General features: G+C 38.3%; 1 protein-coding gene across 1 annotated transcript in view; it reads left to right on the forward strand.

Annotated features, from left to right (window-relative positions):
* plcb3 (phospholipase C, beta 3 (phosphatidylinositol-specific)) overlaps nucleotides 1-19,617 on the forward strand; it is a 107,294-nt gene extending 87,677 nt beyond the window's left edge. The window contains exons 15-34 of the mRNA XM_062993283.1: nucleotides 1,661-1,762; nucleotides 2,595-2,671; nucleotides 3,110-3,206; nucleotides 3,949-4,033; nucleotides 4,261-4,385; nucleotides 5,851-6,005; nucleotides 6,112-6,276; nucleotides 6,928-7,027; nucleotides 7,140-7,244; nucleotides 8,641-8,726; nucleotides 9,517-9,631; nucleotides 11,150-11,185; nucleotides 11,297-11,406; nucleotides 13,806-13,915; nucleotides 14,003-14,114; nucleotides 15,206-15,282; nucleotides 15,377-15,466; nucleotides 17,547-17,595; nucleotides 19,047-19,133; nucleotides 19,227-19,617. Of these exons, the coding sequence (XP_062849353.1) occupies nucleotides 1,661-1,762; nucleotides 2,595-2,671; nucleotides 3,110-3,206; nucleotides 3,949-4,033; nucleotides 4,261-4,385; nucleotides 5,851-6,005; nucleotides 6,112-6,276; nucleotides 6,928-7,027; nucleotides 7,140-7,244; nucleotides 8,641-8,726; nucleotides 9,517-9,631; nucleotides 11,150-11,185; nucleotides 11,297-11,406; nucleotides 13,806-13,915; nucleotides 14,003-14,114; nucleotides 15,206-15,282; nucleotides 15,377-15,466; nucleotides 17,547-17,595; nucleotides 19,047-19,133; nucleotides 19,227-19,517 (2,174 nt within the window). The 3' untranslated portion in view covers nucleotides 19,518-19,617. The remainder of the gene's footprint in view (nucleotides 1-1,660; nucleotides 1,763-2,594; nucleotides 2,672-3,109; nucleotides 3,207-3,948; nucleotides 4,034-4,260; nucleotides 4,386-5,850; nucleotides 6,006-6,111; nucleotides 6,277-6,927; nucleotides 7,028-7,139; nucleotides 7,245-8,640; nucleotides 8,727-9,516; nucleotides 9,632-11,149; nucleotides 11,186-11,296; nucleotides 11,407-13,805; nucleotides 13,916-14,002; nucleotides 14,115-15,205; nucleotides 15,283-15,376; nucleotides 15,467-17,546; nucleotides 17,596-19,046; nucleotides 19,134-19,226) is intronic.
* Nucleotides 19,618-21,603: the final 1,986 nt, after the last annotated feature.

A 21,603-nucleotide genomic window follows, 5' to 3' on the forward strand; every position in this document is an offset into this window, starting at 1 on the left:
ACATCACAACTACACTTTTTCAAGTGAATGTCTACATTATAATTAGAAACTATAGCAGTCAATACAGCATTGGTCCTCAACCTGCAGCCCATTATCTATTAGTGTTCTGCAACACACTTTGTGTGGCCCACACTTCTGTACTTTAGGCCTATTATTAGTATAGACTGATTAACTGGTGTGGCCGTTATGGCCAAATTAATGTAACTGTTGCAGCTTTCTGTGGCCCACTTGATACAAGGCTGAGAACCTCTGCATTGTAGTTTTAAGGTTAACTCATAATGTTGGACCTACACTTAGGATCAGCCAATGGTGCCTACTGAAATAGTGACAACACTTTATGCCATACAAAATGTAATGATTTTTTAACTTACATTAACCCCTTTATCTTGGACAGTGTCATAACGAAATAGCTCCTTCGGGAAATTAAAATACAATAGATAGGGCACCAATATATTGCAGGGTTTTGGGCACCCACCCCCAAATACAAACATAGTCAATCATGTCTGTGTAGATGACCAGCCACCCAATAGCACCGCTGAGATTCAAACCCGGATTTAGGTGATGCTAGGCTAGCGGAATAGACGGCTGCATCACCCCAGGGCCTAAATTTAACTTTGTTAAAAAATAAATAAATGAATAGAGTGGAAATGTTTAGGAAGTGATAGAGTTTAGGAAATGATGATAAATCAACGATGATAAGCATGTTTTAAAGTAGTTTAAGGTAGGTAAAGTAGGTAAAGCAGGTTTTTAGATTTCATTACCTACAGAAATCACTGTAAATTGTATTGTAACATTACCTTTCTCAATGCTCTTTATGGCCATATACAGTTATATTGTAGTACAATTAAATACAACTACATTAAATTGTATACAATTGTAATACAGTACACAGTAAATAGTAGTGTATGCAATTGTAGATGAGAAGGGATAATATAATTATAATATAGTTGTAATTTTTATCTACATTTTATATACATTTTATAAACATTACATATAGCAGGCACGGTGACTCAGTGGGTAGCACTGTCGCCTCACAGCAAGAAGGTCCTGGTTTCTTCCCGCAGTCCAAAGACATGCAAGTGAGGTGAATTGGAGATACAAAATTGTCCATGACTGTGTTTGAGATAAAAACTTGTGAACTAATGAATTTTGTGTATTGAGTAACTACCATTTCTGTCATGAATGTAACCAAAGTGTAAAACATGATGTTAAAATCCTAATAAATAAATAAATAAATATATAGCAGGTCATTTTTATTCAAAGCTGTATAGCTAGATAGATAATGTTAGCCCCAGTTGCATGCATAGCTAATATTTTTAGCATGTAGTTTTGAACTGATTAACTACTCATCATTAGGGGTTGTTAGTGCGGCATATTGTCTTGTATTTTTTTGTTAATATTTTTTCTTTTATTTTTTGCTTACATCATCACAGATCATCTATTAATCCTGCAATTTGCATTTGTTATTTTTTATATTTTGAACGTAAGGCATCACACCACTTTTTACTATGCAATTTAACAAAATTCAATAAATGATTCTTTCATTGTGGCATGTTTTCACACAGCATTGTCTAAATACATTTCATTTACCATTTTTGTATGATTTATGATTTCATTTTGTGTGCATGTGTCCGTCTAATGTCCATTTCATATTCATTAGATGTTCCATTACCTGAAGGGGAAACCAGTCATGTTATGTCTAACGGAGGCGAGAAGCTGGCAGAGAGGATGGTCAAAGAAGTTGAAAAGCGAAGGTCTATTGGTGGGTTGGTGGCTAAATAAATGCTTTTATGTTTTATCTTCTTTAACTCTCCATCCACATTAAAACATATAAAAGCATTTTAAAACCTATTTCATCCAGCCCATGGGGCAGTGGCACCGCAGTGGCTAAGGTACTGGACTAGTGATGAGAAGGTAGCTGGTTCAAGCCCCACCACCACCAGTTGCCACTGTTGGACTGCTAAGCAAGACCCTTAACCATCAATTGCTTGCATTGTAATCAGTCACAGCTGTAAGTCGCTTTGGATAAAAGCGTTTCCTGAATGCCATAAATGGGACTGGCATCCAGCTCATGTGCCTCGGAATGTTGCAGGACATGACTCTTTCCTCTTGCCCCTTCTTTTATAAATGAATGTTTAGAACATTTTCTTACGTTTGCCTTAATTTTAAAGCAACAAACAGACCAACTGAAAACCGAGGTAACAATACTGCTGCTCCTCTTACTCTGACCGGACTTACATAATGCTTGTTGTCATGGTAAAAAGTACACTAAGTGGTACTTTACACATGAGCATCATTTTGGTTCGGATTACACGTAGCGTGCATGTAAACAGAGTAGAGTGTACATATACACCTCAATCTTCTCAGTAATATATAATCTGAATGAATTAAATCAGCTTGGAGAAAATCTTTGCATGTAAAAATATTCACTGTCATGTTTTTTATTTGGTCATGAAAAAGATATATTGGCTATGTTTACATGCAAAATGTTTTAGACTAATGTCACAGAATTGCCTTTATGTATGGCAAAGAGTGTTTTCCATTCTTTAATACAGTTTTTCCATGTTTATTTTGATTTGGTTGTGTGAATGAAGATCGGCCAGATGGAGAGAGTGAGGATGAGGAGGAAGAAGAGCCTATGGTGGATCTTAAAAAACACAATTCTGATGAGGTATGTTATTTTCTCAGATTGTCTATTGATCTGTAAAACAGTGTGCGTTATGTCAAATCAAAGGACAGTTGGACACTTTTACTAAAAAGACAGTTTACTCAAATAAAAAGAACAATTTAGAAAAGTAATAAATAAAGATTTAATAAGGTTTTAAATTTAAGAGCACAACATTAGCTCACTTAATTTGTTGTATGTCTAATGGAGGTCCATTTATCCAGTACCTCACAGGAATAAATGGACAATCTTTTTGTGAGGTCTATCAGTCTGGAAGAGACTGTTCACTAAACTAATTAAAATGAGTTTAAACCAGCATTCAAAACAAGTCAGGAATTTAATCATGCTTTGATCGTAAATGAAAATGATCATTCTTTACTAGGCAGGAAAATAAACTGTTCTTCAAAACCCAAACCCCATCATTTTTTTGTTGTTGACCTGCAGGGGACAGCATACAGTGAGGTCAATGCGACAGAAGAAATGTCCACGTTGGTCAACTACATTGAACCAGTCAAATTTAAATCCTTTGAACTGGCATGCAGTAAGTATAGCCTGACAATTCTTCTTGTGTTGCAACTGCATGATTTACATGAAGCTTGCTGTACCCTGCATTGTTAATCATATCGATGTTTTTTCTGTGATTGTTGTATATTGCTGGGGATGAAGTCATGGAAAAGCATTATTTCATTTCTCTAAATACATAAGCAATACATTATTTAGGTTTCTCAATATATGTCGTAGTGTTAATGAGCACACAACGTTTTCCTAAACTCGCTCCAGCAGGCTGCTCACGAACAAAAAGTACTAAATACTGTACTAAATTACTTATCCACCAACATCAAGGGTTCTGCTGAGTAAACATTATATTAAATTTAGTGCTGTTTAGGACGCACCCCTCTTTCTGCTCGTGTACAGTCTGATGCAGCTAATTTGAGACATTAAAGCTGAATATCTGGTACCAAAATACTGCATGTATTCTCTAAAACAGCCCTTATACTTTTTATTGTAACAAGCCCATCTGTTGTTGAGATTGGATGAGTGGCTCGGTTATGGAGTCATGTCCTTGTGCCATGCCAAATATGGATAGTATTGGGTCAGTTTCTCTTAACTGTCACCTGTGCCTCATTGAGTGTCAGTTCACTCTAACTGGCGGTGTTTCTGTTTATGTACTTTAAAGACATTTCTGTCCAGTTTAAATCTTCCAGTTGAATTCACCACATATTACATACTTTTACATGACAGAATATAACGGGTCTGTATTTAATGTTCTTTTATGTACTAAGAGAGGAACAAGTATTTTGAAATGTCATCCTTCGTGGAAACCAAAGGCTTGGACGCACTGAAGAACTCACCTACTGAATTTGTGGAGTATCCTTCACACATGAGTGCACTTATGTCTGAATTGATGTGCTGTACATCAGTGTTTTTTTTTTTTTGTGTTTCTTACACACTTCTGTAAAATGATCCAATCAAAGTTAATGCCCCATGTAGCCTGGGAGCACATTGCAGCCCAGCAGATAAAAAGTTGTTTGTGAATGTTTGTCTGTGCATCTCTGTGACTGCATGTTGTGTTCCTGAACTGAGTGTGTATTCAGATACAATAAAAAGCAGTTGAGTCGGATTTATCCCAAAGGCACACGTGTTGACTCCAGCAACTACATGCCTCAGCTCTTCTGGAACGTAGGATGCCAGATGGTGGCGTTGAACTTCCAGACTCTTGGTAGGTCCTTCTTAAATGTATTTTCCTAGCTTTTGTATAAGCATGAATCAGGCTTCATAACTTACATTAATCAAGCTAAAGTTTTCTAGCAAGAAAACTCTTAATCTTGTTAACCTCCAGCATATAGTCATTTGCCAGGTTATGGTCATTCTGTAATGTGTAATGTGATTAAATTCAGTTGGGCTGTCAGGTGGCACAATGGTTTAACACGCCAGCACACCACTGCAAAATGTTCGAACCACCGACCTGGCCAGGCAACCACAAAAACACAATTGGCCATCTATGAGAAAGGGAAGGTCAGACAGGCTGTTTTTCCACTGCAATGTGATCACTGCGTCTGGTCTGGGTGTGTGTGGTGCTTAGCGTGGCTCTTTGTACGCGATATGCTCTCCGTTGAAACTCAATACTGGTAAGTGATGAGAAGTAGCCTCAGACTGGACATGTGTCAGATGGGATGTGGTGATCTGACTCTCCTTGATATAATAGGCTGTCATGCAAGCGGGCAGCAGATTCATAATCAGATTTAAAAATGACTAGTATAAATAGATTAAATCCAGTTGTACTCTGTGGCTTGAACTACTGACATTCTAATGACTAGTCCAGGACCTTAACCACTTAGATTCGACTGAACTATTCCTTGTATTTTTTTTTTAAATAAATATGATAACTTTGAAATCAGGTCTAAATTTATGGGCAACCAGTGAAATTATGCCATTATGGAGGAAATAATAAAAATCTTCCTAGACATACAAGATGACCGTAACTGTTACAGTAGTCAAGGTGTGAATAGATAAATTCAAAGGCAGTTTAGACTTTTAATGTTGTACCCAATGCCTGATCCTACTATAAAAGACAAAAATACCAATTAGACTAATGTACAAGTCTGGTGTCTAATGACCTTTGTTAAACAACCATGTTAATCAATGTATTACTGAACAAAGAAAATGTAGGGCCTTCTTTTAGGTGACTTTCAATACACACTTTAAAATAAATAGTGTTCTTCAAAAAGTTTCAGTACTTTTTTATACTCTATTTATTAAGAATTTTTAAATCAAATGACATCATTTTCTATATAGTCATTTTCCCAGCATTGTATCAACTTTTTAATGCCATCAGCAAAAACTGTTTTTGGTTAAGCACATAGCCACTGATGCACCACTAAAGAATCACTTTCACATCGTCTTCACATAAAAATCTTCCCCTTAAAGTTTCTTTGAGTGGTTCAACAAAGTGGAAATCAGATGACGCTAAATCCAAACTATAAGCTCTCTCAGTCTCTCAGACATGACCAATTTTTACTTCTCCCGCCCTCACCGTTTCCAACGAAAGTGTGCAAACTTTTTGAAGATCCTTCGTACTTCTTTGTTTTTTAAAATGCTTTTCTCTTATTTCATGGTTTTTCATCTTATTTCAGACAGTTAGCTTTGTATTAACATATTATGATTGTGTGTGTGTTTTTCAAAAGATCTACCCATGCAGCTCAACATGGGTGTGTTTGAGTATAACGGCCGCAATGGCTACCTGCTCAAGCCGGAGTTCATGAGACGTACAGATAAACACTTTGACCCCTTCACTAACAACATAGTGGATGGAATTGTGGCTAATACGTTCAAGATCAGGGTAGGAGACATATGTTAAGTCGGTGTGGGTTGAATAATTCTTTAGTTCTACTCAGTCAAAAGCAAGCATGTACATTGATTTGGATGTTTCTCTTTTACACATCCAGATAGTGTCCGGTCAGTTTCTGACTGATAAAAGGGTAGGGGTGTACGTTGAGGTGGACATGTTTGGACTTCCTGCGGACACCAAGAGGAAATACCGGACCAAAAATTCCAACAACAGCAACTCGATGGACCCAGTGTGGGAGGAAGAGCCTTTCATCTTCAGCAAGGTAACCCCCAAGTCAGGGTTATTTGGCTGAGATTTCCGAGACGGCTGCATAATATATCATGTTTTAGTTGGGATTGATTTATTGATTAATTCATTGATTAATTATCAATACTTAATTGTGAAATTGGTGTGCATGACAATGTGGTAACTATCCGCCTGCTTAGTGTGACTTACTTAGATTCTGATTGTATCAAACAGTAGAATTTTCAAATTCTAAAAAGAGGTTTTGTTTTTTTTGTATTAGCTATACCTACCATATAAATGTGGCTGTATATTTACATTACAATTATGACATTTAGCTTTTATCCAAAGAGACTTACAATTATGGGTTAAGGGCCTTGTATAGGAGACCAACCGTGGCAACTGGCGAGGCTAGGGCTTGAACCAGGGACTCTTTCATTACTAGTCCAGTACCTTAATCACTGAGCTACCACTGCCTGCGAAGATATGTATCACAGTATATGACAGTAATACAAATACTGACTGTAGCATATCTGTTGCTCTGAACATTTTGTCACACCTTCTACCTCATTCATCAATTAAAAGGGACCTACAGAGAACCCACTGACCAGATAAAGACATGATATTGGATATTATACTAAAGGTGTGACTGTATATGTATGTAATAAACAGGTATATATTTTCATTTTAGGTAGTGTTGCCCACTCTGGCCTCACTTAGGGTAGCTGTGTCTGAGGATAATGGAAAATTCATAGGCCATCGGATCTTACCAGTGTCGGCGTTACGTCCTGGTGAGTGCTGGTACTTTATACTGCAGAAATGAACTGGATTCCTGCTTAATTGTGTATCATTTAACAGGGATGAGAACTGTTTACCTAGCTCGTGTGTATTTATTTGTTACAGGCTATCATTACATTAACCTTAAAAATGAGTTGAATCAGCCATTGTTGCTAGCTTCCCTACTGGTATACACTGAAGTTCAGGACTACGTTCCTAATGAACACCAAGGTAAGAGCACAATACTTACTCATTTATTCCCTAAGCACCTGGTAAACGTTTTATAAATGTAGTAAGCAACTGTTCAGCTAGTTTTATTATAAATACTTACTATAATATATGGATTAATGTCACACATCAGTTATGAGATGATGTCTTGCCGTGTTTCCGAAACCTTAAATATACACAGCAGTCTAATATGCTAGTCTGAAGAGTCTGGAACCACCAGCCTGATCAGGTTTTTTACATACAGAATTAGCTGTGCCGTCTTCTCACTGCATTGGCACCACTCGTTATCTGCTTGGCATGTATGACTTGGAGCGCTAGTTGGTGTAAAGATACTGTCAGCAGCTTCTCTTGTACTGGAGAAGGCTTCTGTTAACCTGTGCATATGTCAAGGACCTCCAGCAGCGATCAGGTGGCGTAGCGGTCTGTTCTGCTAGCCCACCTATTGCCCGCTTGCTATCAACCAGCAGGATGTCTACACAGACATTATTGGCTATGTATGGGGGGTGTGGCCGAAGCCCTGTGATAGATTGGCACTCTGTCCAGTGTGTTCCTGCCCTGCGCCAAGTCTTTCTGGATGAACCAGACCTGCCGCAACCCTGACCAGGATAGAGCGGCTGATGAAAATAAAATGAAATAAAATACTTTACTTCTGCTAATAACCTCTAGCTTTGTCTGTTGTTAGCCTTTTACATATAGTAACACTTGCACTGATACTAGTACACTAGCACCAACTAGCATTTTATTTTTTTTATAATTTTTCCCACTTTTTTCCCCCAATTTTCTCCCATAATCTAGTCATGTCCAATTACCATGAGCGTGTCCTCTATACTGACTCGACCCCTAACTGCTGACTAAGGACGCCTCTCAACTGACATATGCCCCCTCCGGTACGCACAGTCAGTACAGACAGTGCATTTTTCACCTGCACGAGTCGAGTTCATACACCGACGGGCACTGTGTACGGAGGGCCACACCCCCATCAGCATTATTCCTCAGCTCTGTGCAGGCGCCATCAGTCAGCCAGCAGGGGCCGCAGTTGCACCAGTTATGAGGACCTATGATCCGACTTTTTACCCCTAACCCTGAACAACAGCCAATCGTTGTTCATGCTGCCGCCCAGTCGGAAGGCAGAGCTGAGATTCAATACGATGTATTCGAAACCCCAACTCTGGTACGCTAGCGTACTTTACCGCTGCGCCACCTGAGCGGCTTCCAACTAGCATTTTTTTGTCTGTAATTAATATAATGTATATAATATGATAAATAGGACCATTGTTTTCACAAAACATCATCACACTACAGCGCACAACAACAAAAACAGCTACTGTACCATTACTAATTGACTGTGACTGGACCTGTGCCTTAACCTTTGTATGTGCATGTGTTTGTGTGCGATTAGAGTATGCTGAGGCTCTGACCAATCCAATTAAGCATGTACTGGACCAGAGAGAAGCACAGCTGGCTGCATTAATAGAAGACAATGAGGTCAGTAAAATGTGTGCAACAAAGTCTTTATTGGATAGTTACAGCTTACAGCTTACAGCATGTTTAGGTAAATGAACTTCTGAAATTAAGCTTTTGCTTTCTTACACCCCGGTATTGAAATTACATAAAAATCATGTTTCCTAAAATAAAGTCTTTATTTTTAGATTTTGTGATTAGATGCATTGTTTATTTTATTTCATTTCACTTTATTGAATTATTTTCTTTGGATTTTAATTTTATGATTCTGTTGGATAAGTTTTCTTTATTTGTGAGTCCTCCCCCTTTTTTATTTCATGTTTAAAACACGCTAGCACACCAGAGCTGGGATTTCGAACACATCGTACTGAATCTCAGCTCTTCCATCCGGCTGGGCTGGGCGTCCACATGAACAACGATTGGCTGTTGTTCTGGGTGGGAGAAGTCGGACCAGGGTTCCTCATAACTGGTGCAATTACGACCTCTGCTGGCTGATTGATGGCGCCTGCGTAGAGTTGGGGAGTAATGCTGATCAGGGTGTGGCTCTTTGTGCACAAGGCTGATCTGCATATGAACTCACCTCATGAAGGTGAAAAGATGCAGTAGGTACTGAGCATGTGTCGGAGGGGACGTGTGTCAGTTGGGAAATTCCTCAGTTATTAGTGGAGGGTTGTATCAGCAGAGGTGGAGCGTAACGCAATCATGGTCATTGGATACGACTAGATTAGGGGAGAAAATCTGAGGGAACAATTTGGAGAAAAAGAGAAAAGAAGCATCCTGTTTTAAATGTTTTTCATGTTGTGTATGTTTGCAGCCAGCACAGCAGTTTGATAAAGAGAAAACAGACTCCAGTTCTTTCAGCACAGTCGACACATTTGCTTTGCCTGCTCCAATGCCTCCTCTTTTGGCTGAAGTTGTAACTGCACCAGGTAAAGAAACACAATGATAAAAGCAGACTCACTCCTTTTTCCTTTATTTTACCTGTTAACTGACAACTGTCAACTGCTTTTGATGGCCAGATTATATAAATATATATATTTTTTCCACAGCAGTGACTGATAAGTAATTTATTAAAAGTTCATAACTTCGACAAAACTGTTCTTTTAAACAGACAACGAGAATAACACATCAAAATACATTAAATATATATGAATGTTTATTAGGAAAATGAAACAGAGCAGCATTTATCAGTGTGGCTTATGACTAGTTCATTAAAAGCTTGATCATTTGAAAAGTAGTAATGATACCACCTTATCTTTGGATAATTTTGTTAAACTAACAGCTTTGATACAATCTTGTTCATAAATCTTGAGTTTGTAATTGTTACTCAATCATGAGTTTTTTTATCATTAGATTACTGACGTGTATGTGATTCATGAATTGAACATACGAAAGTTGGGCCCATATACTGGCTAAAAAAGTTTCAATTATAAATTACCTGATTGAAAAAAAGCAGTGATGCTAATATGCTGAGCAGAAAAAAACAGACCACCTACCTCAAAGCACATGCTAAACTGTTCTGTACCTTGCACCACTGAGCCACAAGTCTGGCTCTTCTGGCAGGGTACTCCTGACAGGTAAACAGCTTTACCAGAGTAGCACTACCTGTCTCAGGATTCAGATCACTGAGTGATATTTTCTGTGACCAGATTACTGAGGTGCATGTCGAATTTCAATTTGTTTGTGCACTCACTATGGGTTAAATGTATTTTTAAGCAGGAACTTTCTATCTGTGGGATGATTACTGACAGTTTTTCCACCCTTGTACTGAGAAACGTGGCTTCTTAGAACTTTTAATTAACTTTTGTTTATGAAATTAACATTTAATTAAAGCTAAACACAGTAATCAGTTCTGTTCATGTTTAGCTTGTTTTCTGTTATGTATATCTATCAAGTTAAGGAACTGCTTTAGGCTGGACTGACAGAACCCTATTTATGTGACATATTACACATCTCATCAGCTTTCATTAACATTTTATGTTAAATGTTAGGCTTGCATTTGGGGAAATGTTTAGCCTACATTTTTTAAAGATGCTGCTGTATGCTTTCATGTTTGCATTAACATATTTAAAGAACTCATGTTTATGCTTTATGGTTAAAGAGATAAATTATATTAATTTAAAGCCTGATTTACACAAACCTGTAAATAATTAAAGAAAATCTTCTATAAAATGAGATTTTTATTTTCATTTATATTATTGTGAGTTAATTCTCCATTCTGCTCTCACTGCTGAGATGTGTTGAAATCATGTGTTAATAGTAGCCCACAGGAGCTGTGTGACAGATTTTTTTTTCCAGAAACGTTACAGTATTTTTGTAATGCTTCATGCGGTGTTACTTTTGCACTGAATGAGGCATGCTATACTTCTGTGCATATGTATGTGTGTGCATGTCTGATATGTCGTCCCATGTGTCTCACCTGCTTGTCATTGTGTGCAATATTTTAGCCCAGAAAGAAGACCTGGTCCTCAATATACTAACAGGTAGGGCATTGCACTCATCGTCATTCTCATCTTCATCATCCAAAGTCAACTCGCAACACTAAGCCTGGTTGGATTTTGCATTAATATATACAACATTAATGTGTCTAATAGTGATAGAGCCCCAGTCCATAGAGGAGCTCAAGCAGCACAAGTCCTATGAGAAGTTGTTAAAGAAACAGTGCAAAGAACTGAAGGAGCTCCGCAAGAAGCACCTGAAAAAGGTACAAGCACATCCAAACATCTACAAACACAGGCTGTTAAATTCCTTCAAAAAAGCCTTCCAATTAGAATTACTTATAATGGTTAGAATTTACATTTAAATGCATATGTATAATATTTCCATTTAATTTTGATAATTGAACTTCAATCAAAGTCAATCAAAGCTGGGTTAAGGAATCAGTCCTGGAATAACCTAAAGTGGCCTTTTCATTCTCCAGATTTAAATCCCAAAGAAAATATTTGGTGGAATTTAAAGAAAAGCAGTTGTGGCAAAAAGCCATCAAACCTTAATGATCGGAAAGCTTTTAGATGAGAGGAATGGGTGAATATTCCACAAGAGAGGTGTCAGAAGCATGTAGCACTTACTTGTTAAGATGTTATATATTACAGGTTATCAAGGCAAAACAGTGTTCCGCCAGGTACTAGGGCTTTTAAAGTATCAAATTGCAGCTTGATAAGTAGGGTTTTAGGTCATGTATGATTGATAGACAGACAGACAGACAGACAGGTAGGTAGTTGGACAGACCGACAGAACGGTAGGTAGGTAGCTGGACAGACAGACAGGTAGGTACGTAACTGGAAAGACAGACCGACAGACCAGTAGGTAGGTAGGTAGGTAGCTGGACAGACAGACAGATAGATACTATATTGAATATATACTGTATAATACAACCCCTGGCAAAAATTATGGAATCACCACTCTTGGAAGATGTTCTGTCAATTGTTTAATTTTGTACAAAAAAAATAAATCACAGACATGCCACAAAACTATCATTTTTCAAAATGTCAACCTTCTGGCATTAAGAAACAATAAAAAAAAGAAACAAATATAATAGTTGTGGTCAGTCACAATTGCTTTTTTTAGATCAAGTAGAGGAAAAAAATATGGAATCACTCAAATCTGAGGAAAAAATTATGGAATCACTCTGTAGTTGCAGTTTAAAAACAAAACATCTGCAGCAGATTAGATTTGCTAATTATTCTTCAGTTTAAAAAGAGTGCTTACACCTCGGAGAGCTGTTGCACAAAGCAGATTGTCATGAATCATGGTTCCAACACAAGATATGTCAGTTGAAACAAATGAGAGGATTATAAAACTCCTTCAAGAAGATAGATCATTGTGGAATGTCGCAAAAGATGTTGGTTGTTCCCAGTAAGCTGTGTTTAAAATCTGGACCAAGTACAAACAAAATGGGAAGGTTGTAAAAGGGAAGCATACTGGTAGACCAAGTAAGACATCAAAGCATCAAGATAGAAAACTTAAACCAATGTCTTGAAAACAGAAAATGCACAACAAAACAAATGAGAAACAAGTGGCCGGAAAGTGGAGTCAATGTCTGTGACTGAACTGTAAGAAATAACCTAAAAGAAATGGGATTTACATACAGAAAAGCCAAACAAAAGCCATCATTAACACCTAAAAAGAAAAGAACAAGGTTAAAGTAGGCTAAAGAAAAGCAATCGTGGACTGTGGGTGACTGGATAAAAGTGATCTTCAGTGATGAATCGCGAATCTGCATTGGGCAAGGTGATGATGCTGGAACTTTTGTTTGGTGTCTGTCCAATGAAATTTATGAAGATAACTGCCTAAAGAAAACATGTTAATTTCCACAGTTGTTGATGATATGGGCCTGCATGTCGGGTAAAGGCACAGGGGAGATGGTCTTCAATAAATGCCAAAGTCCACATTGAAATTTTGGACGCTTTTCTTATTCCATCAGTTGAAAGGATGTTTGGTGATGATGACTTCATTTTTCAAGATGATAATGCATCTTGCCATAGGGCAAAGGACGTGAAAACTTTCCTTCAAGAAAACATATAATGTCAATGGCATGGCCTGCAAAGAGTCCGGATCTCAATCCATTTGAAAATCTCTGGTGGAAATTGAAGAAAATGGTCAATGACAAGGTTCCAACCTGCAAAGCTGATCTGGCAACAGCAAGAGACAGTTGAAGGCAGATTGATGAAGAATACTGTTTGTCATTAGTTAACTCCATGCCTCAGAGAGTTTAAACCATTATAAAAGCCAGAGGTGGTGCAACAAAGTAATAATGGTGCAGTGTTTTCTAATGATTCCATAATTTTTTCCTCAGATTTGAGTGATTCCATATTTTTTTCCTCTACTTGATCTAAAAAAAAAGCAATTGTGACTGACCACAACTATTATATTTGTTTCTTTTTTTATTGTTTCTTAATGCCAGAGGGTTGACAGTTTGAGAAATGATAGTTTTGTGGCATGTCTGTGATTTTTTTTTTTTCTACAAAATTAAACAATTGAAAGAACATCTTCCAAGAGTGGTGATTCCATAATTTTTGCCAGGGGTTGTATATATAATACTTTATTGAGTCATTGCAGTGCCACAAATGTAACCACAATGTGGTGTGTGTGTGTGTGTTTTAGGTGTGGGCCCTCAGTAAGGAGCAGAAGACGAGGTGTAATCAGCTGAACTCTGACAACCAAAGACGCAGGAGTCAGGTGGAGAAAAAACTCCGACTCAGCATGAAGAAAAAGTACGAGAGAAAGGAAAGAGACGTTTTTTATAGTGCATTATGTTGATTTTACCATTTACTCTGTATGTGTGTGTGTGTGTGTTACAGTGAACCAGAACACACGGTACAGCTGGAAAAGTGGCAAATGCAAGAGCTCCTTGAGCTCCGAATAAGACAACACCAGCTTGAGAGAGAGAAGCAGTTTGCTCATCTAAATGAGGTACCCCAAACACACATACACTGTCTCTCTCTCTCTCTCTCTCTCTCTCTCTCTCACATGCTCTTTCAAATTTGACTGTCGCTGCTGTCACACCTACAGTAGACCCTTGACTTGCGAACTGTTTACCATACAAACATTTTGGGTTACGAGCGATCTTTTTCAACTTAATGTACAAACAAATTTCAGATTATGAACCGAAATTTGCAAAACACATGACATCACGCACAAGTTAACTCCGACCGTCTCTCGCTCGCTCTCTCTCTCTCTCTCTCTCTCTCTCTCTCTCCCTGTATGTATATATATATATATATATATATATATGTTTTCTTTATATTTTGTAAAATTCAGTATTAAAATGGCCCCAAAGCAGGTGCAGAGAAAGCGTAGTGGCGAGAAAATGAAAAAATCACTATTTAGTGTGTTGTATAATTACTCCTGCCAGTAGCTGTCACTGTGTATCAGACAGAGGGGACAGTGAGTGAGAAAGAAGAAGGAAGTCGGCTTAGTAAAGTATTCTTTCTTTTGGGCAATTACACCTACAAAATATAACACTACTGAAATAAAGAAGGAAATTAAAAAAAAATTAAAAAAATAAATTTATTATGGTGTATGGTACAGCACACATACTGTACTGAAATGTGATGTGTGTTTTTATGTACTGTATAGTACTACTGTGTATTGTTGTTTATTATTGTTTATTACAGGAATGTCTATTCTATAATTTAAGATTTATGGGAAAATATACTTGTATTTATAACAAAAAAGACCATTTAAGACATTAGAGAGGTTGGGTAATGGGTTTGGGAGGTCTGGCACGTATTAATTCTATTTACATTATTTCTTATGGGAAAAATAGGTTTAACTAACGAACATTATGACTTAACAGCCCGTCAGAACCAATTAAATTCATAAGTCACGGGTCGACTGCATAATGTTTGCAGAATTTGTTAAGAGCAGTTTTTTTGGGTATGGATATATGAAGTGATCCATGTAATTAAACTGTAACATCTCTGCTATCATAATCACCCAGACACATACTGATATAAGCAGGTGAATATCAAACTGACTATGTGTGTTCTGATCCATTGCAGTTATATCCAAAACTTAAAGAAGTGGCACAGGAATGCCAGACAGCCCAAATCAAGAAACTCAAGGAGATACGTGAAAAGTAAGCATCTCACTCTGAAGCTGTTTTACCATGTTTGCGTGTGTGTGTGTACTTATGTAAGTTTTACTGGGAACCGTTCTTTATTGCTCTGTAGAGAGAAGAAGGAGTTGGTCAAGATTCTGGATAGAAAAAGGCAGAACAGCATCAGTGAGGCCAGGAAGGGGGACAAAGACAAGACAGAGCTGTGAGTAGATGTTGTCTGTTTTCTGCTGACAGCACGTTTCTATACGTTCATAACTAGAGAAGTGGATGTACAGGGTGTTTCACATGCAACCTGTCAGTGAAAGGAAAATGAAATTTTTAAACAAGTTTTAGCATTAGCATTGTGCACACTTAATAGGAAGCCCTTAAATTTAGGGGCTTTTTTTTTTTTTGCATTTTTTCTCAACTTTTCTCCCAATCTAGCCGTATCCAATTACCCGATTGCATTACGCTTCCTCTCTACTGATGCTGATCTCCACTGCTGATTGAGGAGAGCGAGACTAACACGTGCCCCCTTCGACACGTGTGCAGTAGCCGACTGCATCTTTTCACCTGCGCGAGGCGAGTTCATATGCGGATCAGCTTTGTGTACTTAGAGCCACACCCTGATCAATGCATTCTTCCTCGGCTCAGTGTAGGTGCCATCAATCAGCCAGCAGAGGTTGTTATTGCATCAGTTATGAGGTCCCTTCCGGCTCCCACTCTGTATGAACAACAAGCCAATCGTTGTTTATGTAGCCACCCAGCCCAGCCGGATGGCAGAGCTGAGTTTCGAACCGATGTGTTTGAATTGTCTCTAGTGTGCTAGTGTTTTACCGCTGCGCCACCTGAGTGATTTTTTTCTGTGATGCGTATATCTATGAACTTCAAGAACTGCTTTAGGTCGGACTGACAGACTCCCATGTATATGACATGTTACACATCTTTCTTTACATTTACATGCTTTCATTAGCATTTTATGGTAAATGTTAGGCCTGCATTTTTTTATAATATTTAGCCTAAATGATTGCAAGAAAATATTTTAAGTATGCATGTTTTTGCTTCATTGTTAAAGAGAAAAGAAAAGAACCATCTTTAACTGTTTACTTGTAAATTTTTAATGTTTTTAATAGTTAATAAATATTTATTAGATGAAGTCACATCTCTAAAATGATAAATTATTTCAATTTAAACCCTGATTTATACAAGCTTGTAAAGAACCTAATATGATTTTTAAGGCTACATCCTATTAGTATTAAATGGCAGTTTCCATTTTTACTGTTTAAGATCTAAAATCTAAATCATGGTCGCTCAGGTGGCGCAGTGGTAAAAACACACGCTGGAACCAGAGCTGAACGTATCGAGTCTCAGCTCTGCCTGCTTGAACAACGATTGGCCTGTTGTTCAGATAGGGGTGGGATATTAAAAAAGCCGGATAGGTCCTCTCTCATAACTAATGCATTTACGACCTCTGCTGACTGATTGATGGCGCCTGCACAGAGATGGGAAAAGAGTGCTGTCAGGGTGTGTCTCTCCGTACACAGTGCTGATCTGCATTGTATTCGTCAAAGTGTAGAGGGCGTGGGTTAGCTTTGTTCTCTTCAATCAGAGCGGGGATCGGAGAGGAGATCGGAGAGGAAGCATGACGCAATCGGGCAATTGGACACGCTGAAAGGGAGAAAGAAGGGAGAAAATGCACAAGAATATATATATATATATATATATATATATATATATACTGTATATATATATATATATATATATATATATATATATATATATATATATATATATATATATATATATATATAAAAGAAAATCTAAATAATTCTGGAATAATATGAAATTCTCTAAAATAACGTTAACAGAGTTGCGTTCATAGTGGCTTCTGTTTTCTTGATAATGGCCCTCCTGTAGTTGGTGTGCAGGCTTTGAATAACAGTTTCTTCCTGCGTGTGCATGTTGTGTTACAGCTGTTTTATTGTCAAAATGTGTCAGTTTTTATACAGTAACTATAAATAATTTATTAAGAAAAGATATCTACTTTACAGCATTTAGCAGGCACTTTTATCCAAAGCAGCTTACAATTGTGACAAAATAAAATGCAACTAATTAAGGGTTACAGACCTTGCTCAGGAGCCCGACACTGGTGGCTTGGCAGTGGAGCTTGAACCAATAAACCCCTGATCATTCGTCCTATACCTTAACCATTATACTACCATTACCCTAAACATAAAAAAAGAAGTCTAAGAATTATTGTGTTATCTAGCATAACCCAGAATCCCTTCTTTGTGTGTCTCCAGGGAGATCAACAGGAAACATATCCAAGACAGTGTGAACTTAATTCGCAGGGTGAGTGTTGTTCAAATCTCAATCTAAATCTTTTTTACAGCTACACTTTTAATTTTTTAATTGCAACAAATGAAAGCAGGTTAACCAAATTGCCAAATGTAGGAACAATGTCTTTTCATGTTAAACTCAACATTGGCGAACTGTGCCGTAATTATGATACTGGCACATTCACCATCATCCCTGTAACATCTCACATTGTTATTAAAATAAAAAATAAAAATGTTAATGTTAAAAATATTAATGTATGCTTGGGTGGTACAGCAGATATGTGGGCCAGGCATCTGCACAAACATGATTGGTTGTGTCTTGAAGTGGGTGGGGGAAGAGGTTTCCGAAGCCGTGCGATAAATTGATGCCCTGCCCAGAGTATTTGTGCTTTTCACACAGTGTTCCCAGTAGAACCAGACCCACTCCAACCCTGACCGGGATAAAGCGGTTATGGAAATGAAATTTCTTCACATTAACCTGTTATTAATGGTTATAAGGTGTATACAGTCAGTAATATAATTCCAACTTCATGGCAGTAGTTTGGGGAAGCACCGCTTATGTTCTAGCATGACTGTACCTAAAGCAAAGAACAAAATGATGTGGTTTGTTGTGGACAAACTCCAGTAACCTCCACAGAGCCCCTACAGAGCAAGGACATCACTTCGTTCTTCAGTGCCTTACTTCATAATGCTCTTTTGTTTAAACTGACACAAATTCCAATACACACTCTATAATCTTAACCAAATGTAGCCTGTTATAGATTAAAATTAATGGTTATTTCAAATAGGGTGTTTTTGAGTTAGTTAAAGAAGTTCTTAAGCTCTCAGGTTGTGCAGTGGGCTGAGATGCTAACTCACCACTATGGAGTGTTTGAGCTCTTGAGTTCGAATCTCAGCAGTGCTACCAACCTGGTCGGCTGTCCGACAGACAAAATTGGATGTCTATGCACCCAGGTGGTGCAGCAGGATATTCCACTAGCACAACAGTGCTAAGATTCTGAACTTCCCGCTGTCTAGCGGACACAATTGGCAGTGCCTGCAGCAGACAAAATTGGCCATCAAGTCTGCTGGGTGGAAAAAGACTTGACTAATAAAGTGGATGGGGTCTGGAGGAAACCCATGTGCGAATCCACCAAGGCACGGGCGATAAAGATGCAATCGAGGGACCGCGCACGTGATATACCCTCCTCAGAAGCAATAAGGATCCCCAGCAGTGGAGGAAGGGTCTAATAGGGTTTCGGCTTGCTGCTGTTGCTATATGTGATCTCAATCATGTGTAGCATAACTGGACTCTTCGCATGAGATACGGCTCTGTGTGGGAAGGGATGGAGATGGCTCTGTGTCATATGGGATGCGTGCAAGACTCCTCAGCCAGAAACTGGGAGAAAAGAGGGGGGGGGGGGGGTATACGAGAGAAAAGGTTCCCTAGTAAAGCTTACAATCTTTCTATTAATGTCTCTGCAGCTGGAGGAAACACAGGACAAGCGTCAGGAAATGCTAAAGGCCCAGCAAAGAGAAATCCTTCAGAAAATTGAGGAGGAGCAGTCTCTGGTTTGTCAATATTGCTTTTTATTATTACACACCTGTCTTTCTTCTCTTAGGTTTGCTCTTTTTGTCAACATCTGTCTGCGTTTCTTTCTGCAGCACATGCTACATTTGGAACGTGACTGTGACACTGAGCTCGAGCGCTTACCTGAAGAAATCTGCTGCTACCTACAGGGTGAACTGGAGAGCAAAGGTCTGCACTATGATGCCCTCTGCAGCCAAACACCCACTAACGACAACACTGGCTCAGGGCCACCGTCTAACTGTAGCACCCCACCTTTCCCTTCACCCAATCACAGCTGGAGCATGGACAACAGCACTGCCTCGCCCAGCAGCTCCTCGTCCTCCAGCACACCTGTCACATCAGAGTCTGAGCTCACGCCCATCTGATTTATGTAATCCTTTACTTTTAATGTCAGTTTTTCTTCTTTTGCCATTTTTCTTGCTGTATTATGGTGATAGATTAGTATTACTGAAAGGTGTATAATTATTTTCCACTTATGATTCCAAAGCCTGAATTTCAGGTTTGCTTTTTGAACAGATTTTGTGCTTTGGTTGAAATTCTGCATCTTTTTTTTTCTTTTTTAACCAAAGTATCAATGTTTGTTACCAAAACAGTTAGATTATCTAAGATTGTCGAAACAGTAGATTGAGTACGTGAGTGAGTGAGCAAGTGAGTGAATGAATGTGTTAAAGACCAGGACCATTTTGCTTTTAAAAACTAGGACTCTTATTTATTTCTGTAGTACGAGGGCATGGGAAGATGTATATGTAGTGCTCTGACTTGTCCAGCAGGTGGCAGTGTATCCTAAGCAGTACGGTATGGGTAGTTGTGACCTGGTAACTCAAACGCTAGATGAATGCCTAATCTGAATGGTACTTGTTTACATAATAATGCACAGATGGTCAATCCTATAAAACAAGCCTTCATCCTTTTGCCCACAGGACAACAATGTTGCAGATTTTGAAGCAGGTGAACACATTAACATGATTGATATTGTGGGTGTGTAGAGATAAATGTGTCTGTATGGCAGTTATGATTATATGTATATATTTTTTTAATCAGATGTGCACTTTTAATGGAAACTTAATTCATTTCTGTCCACGTATGTATATTTTTCATGCGTTTGTATCTTCATTCCTTCTTCTTCCCTTCCCTCTTTCTATATATAGTCCCGGCTCTGTCTGTGGTGTGGCTTCAAGTAATTCCTGCTCTCTCATTTTGTATATGTGGCAATTCTATGTACTGCACTTCTCTAAAACCACTATGCTGTAGGAAGCTTGGATGTTTTCTGTAGTTTAATGCCACCCTTAAGCACAGTGCCACTGAATGTTTTACTGTGAGGATTAGGCTAGGAACAAACTCAACTCAGGCCTGTGCCCTGTTAAACTAAACACACCTTTAAAAAATATCAGCTCTTTAGGTGGCAATATACTCGTCAACTGTAAAGTGTCAAATATGATTGTATCACAAAACTAGCTCTGGCTTAGCGAGATTACAATGAAACAGCTTTGCCATGACAGACAATTAAATAAACATTCGGCTACTACAGTGCTACTTGTAGCAATGCCGCTTGTAGCAGTGCTTAGAAAGCAGTATGCGTTTACTTTGCGAATTGGGCCCTGAGACATCATAAAGTGCGATGCTGCTCAGCTTTTATGTATTTGCATTAAATTCTGAGATTACAAGAGGTCTAATCTTAGTCTCATTACCATTTTATACAATATGCACAATCTGTTATTTGTATAGACTTAGCATAGATGTATTTATGCCAATATAGTGGAACATTCATGTTTGGGTATTTAAAATATTAGTAAATTCTTGTTTAATGGAGTATTTATTAATTGGGGTTGAAAATCTATCACAAGACTTGTTTGATTTTATTTTAGGATTTTTTTTAAAAAGTGGCTTGTCTCTAAATCCTGGTATCTTTATGTAATCTATAAAATTAGGTTTGAGTTTTCTTAAATCCTGTTGTCTCCATTGTGCCTTGTTTTTCACATTTACATTTCCTAATACTTCATAGTCATGTATTACTGATCTGACATGACAGCACATCACTGCAGAGTGTCTAAACTGGCCGTGTTTGAGGAAGGAGAGGTTGGGCAGGGTCTCTCCTCACTGCTGCTTGTCTGGGCGTGTACCCGAATTGGCGGTTGGGGAGGGGTGGTCACATGTAACATAGCGTGGCTCTGTATGAGATACAGCTCTGTGTGAGAACCCAACAATAGCGGGTAATGAGAAGTGGCAGCTGATTAGACAAGTGTCGGAGGGGGCGTGTAGTGATCTGGTTCTTCTTGATCAAATCGGGTGTTGTGATCGGGTGTTTTTTTTTTTTATATATGCCAATTTGGTAATACATTTAGAGACAGACACAGTTTCAATAGTAATATACATCTCTTCCACTAAAGCTTTGTTGTATTGATACTTCAGATCCTCCCAACTGTGTTTGTACCACTGCCATTGAGATGGTAA

This window comes from Trichomycterus rosablanca, chromosome 4, assembly GCF_030014385.1.
Source record: "Trichomycterus rosablanca isolate fTriRos1 chromosome 4, fTriRos1.hap1, whole genome shotgun sequence".
Classification (NCBI taxonomy): Eukaryota; Metazoa; Chordata; class Actinopteri; order Siluriformes; family Trichomycteridae; genus Trichomycterus; species Trichomycterus rosablanca.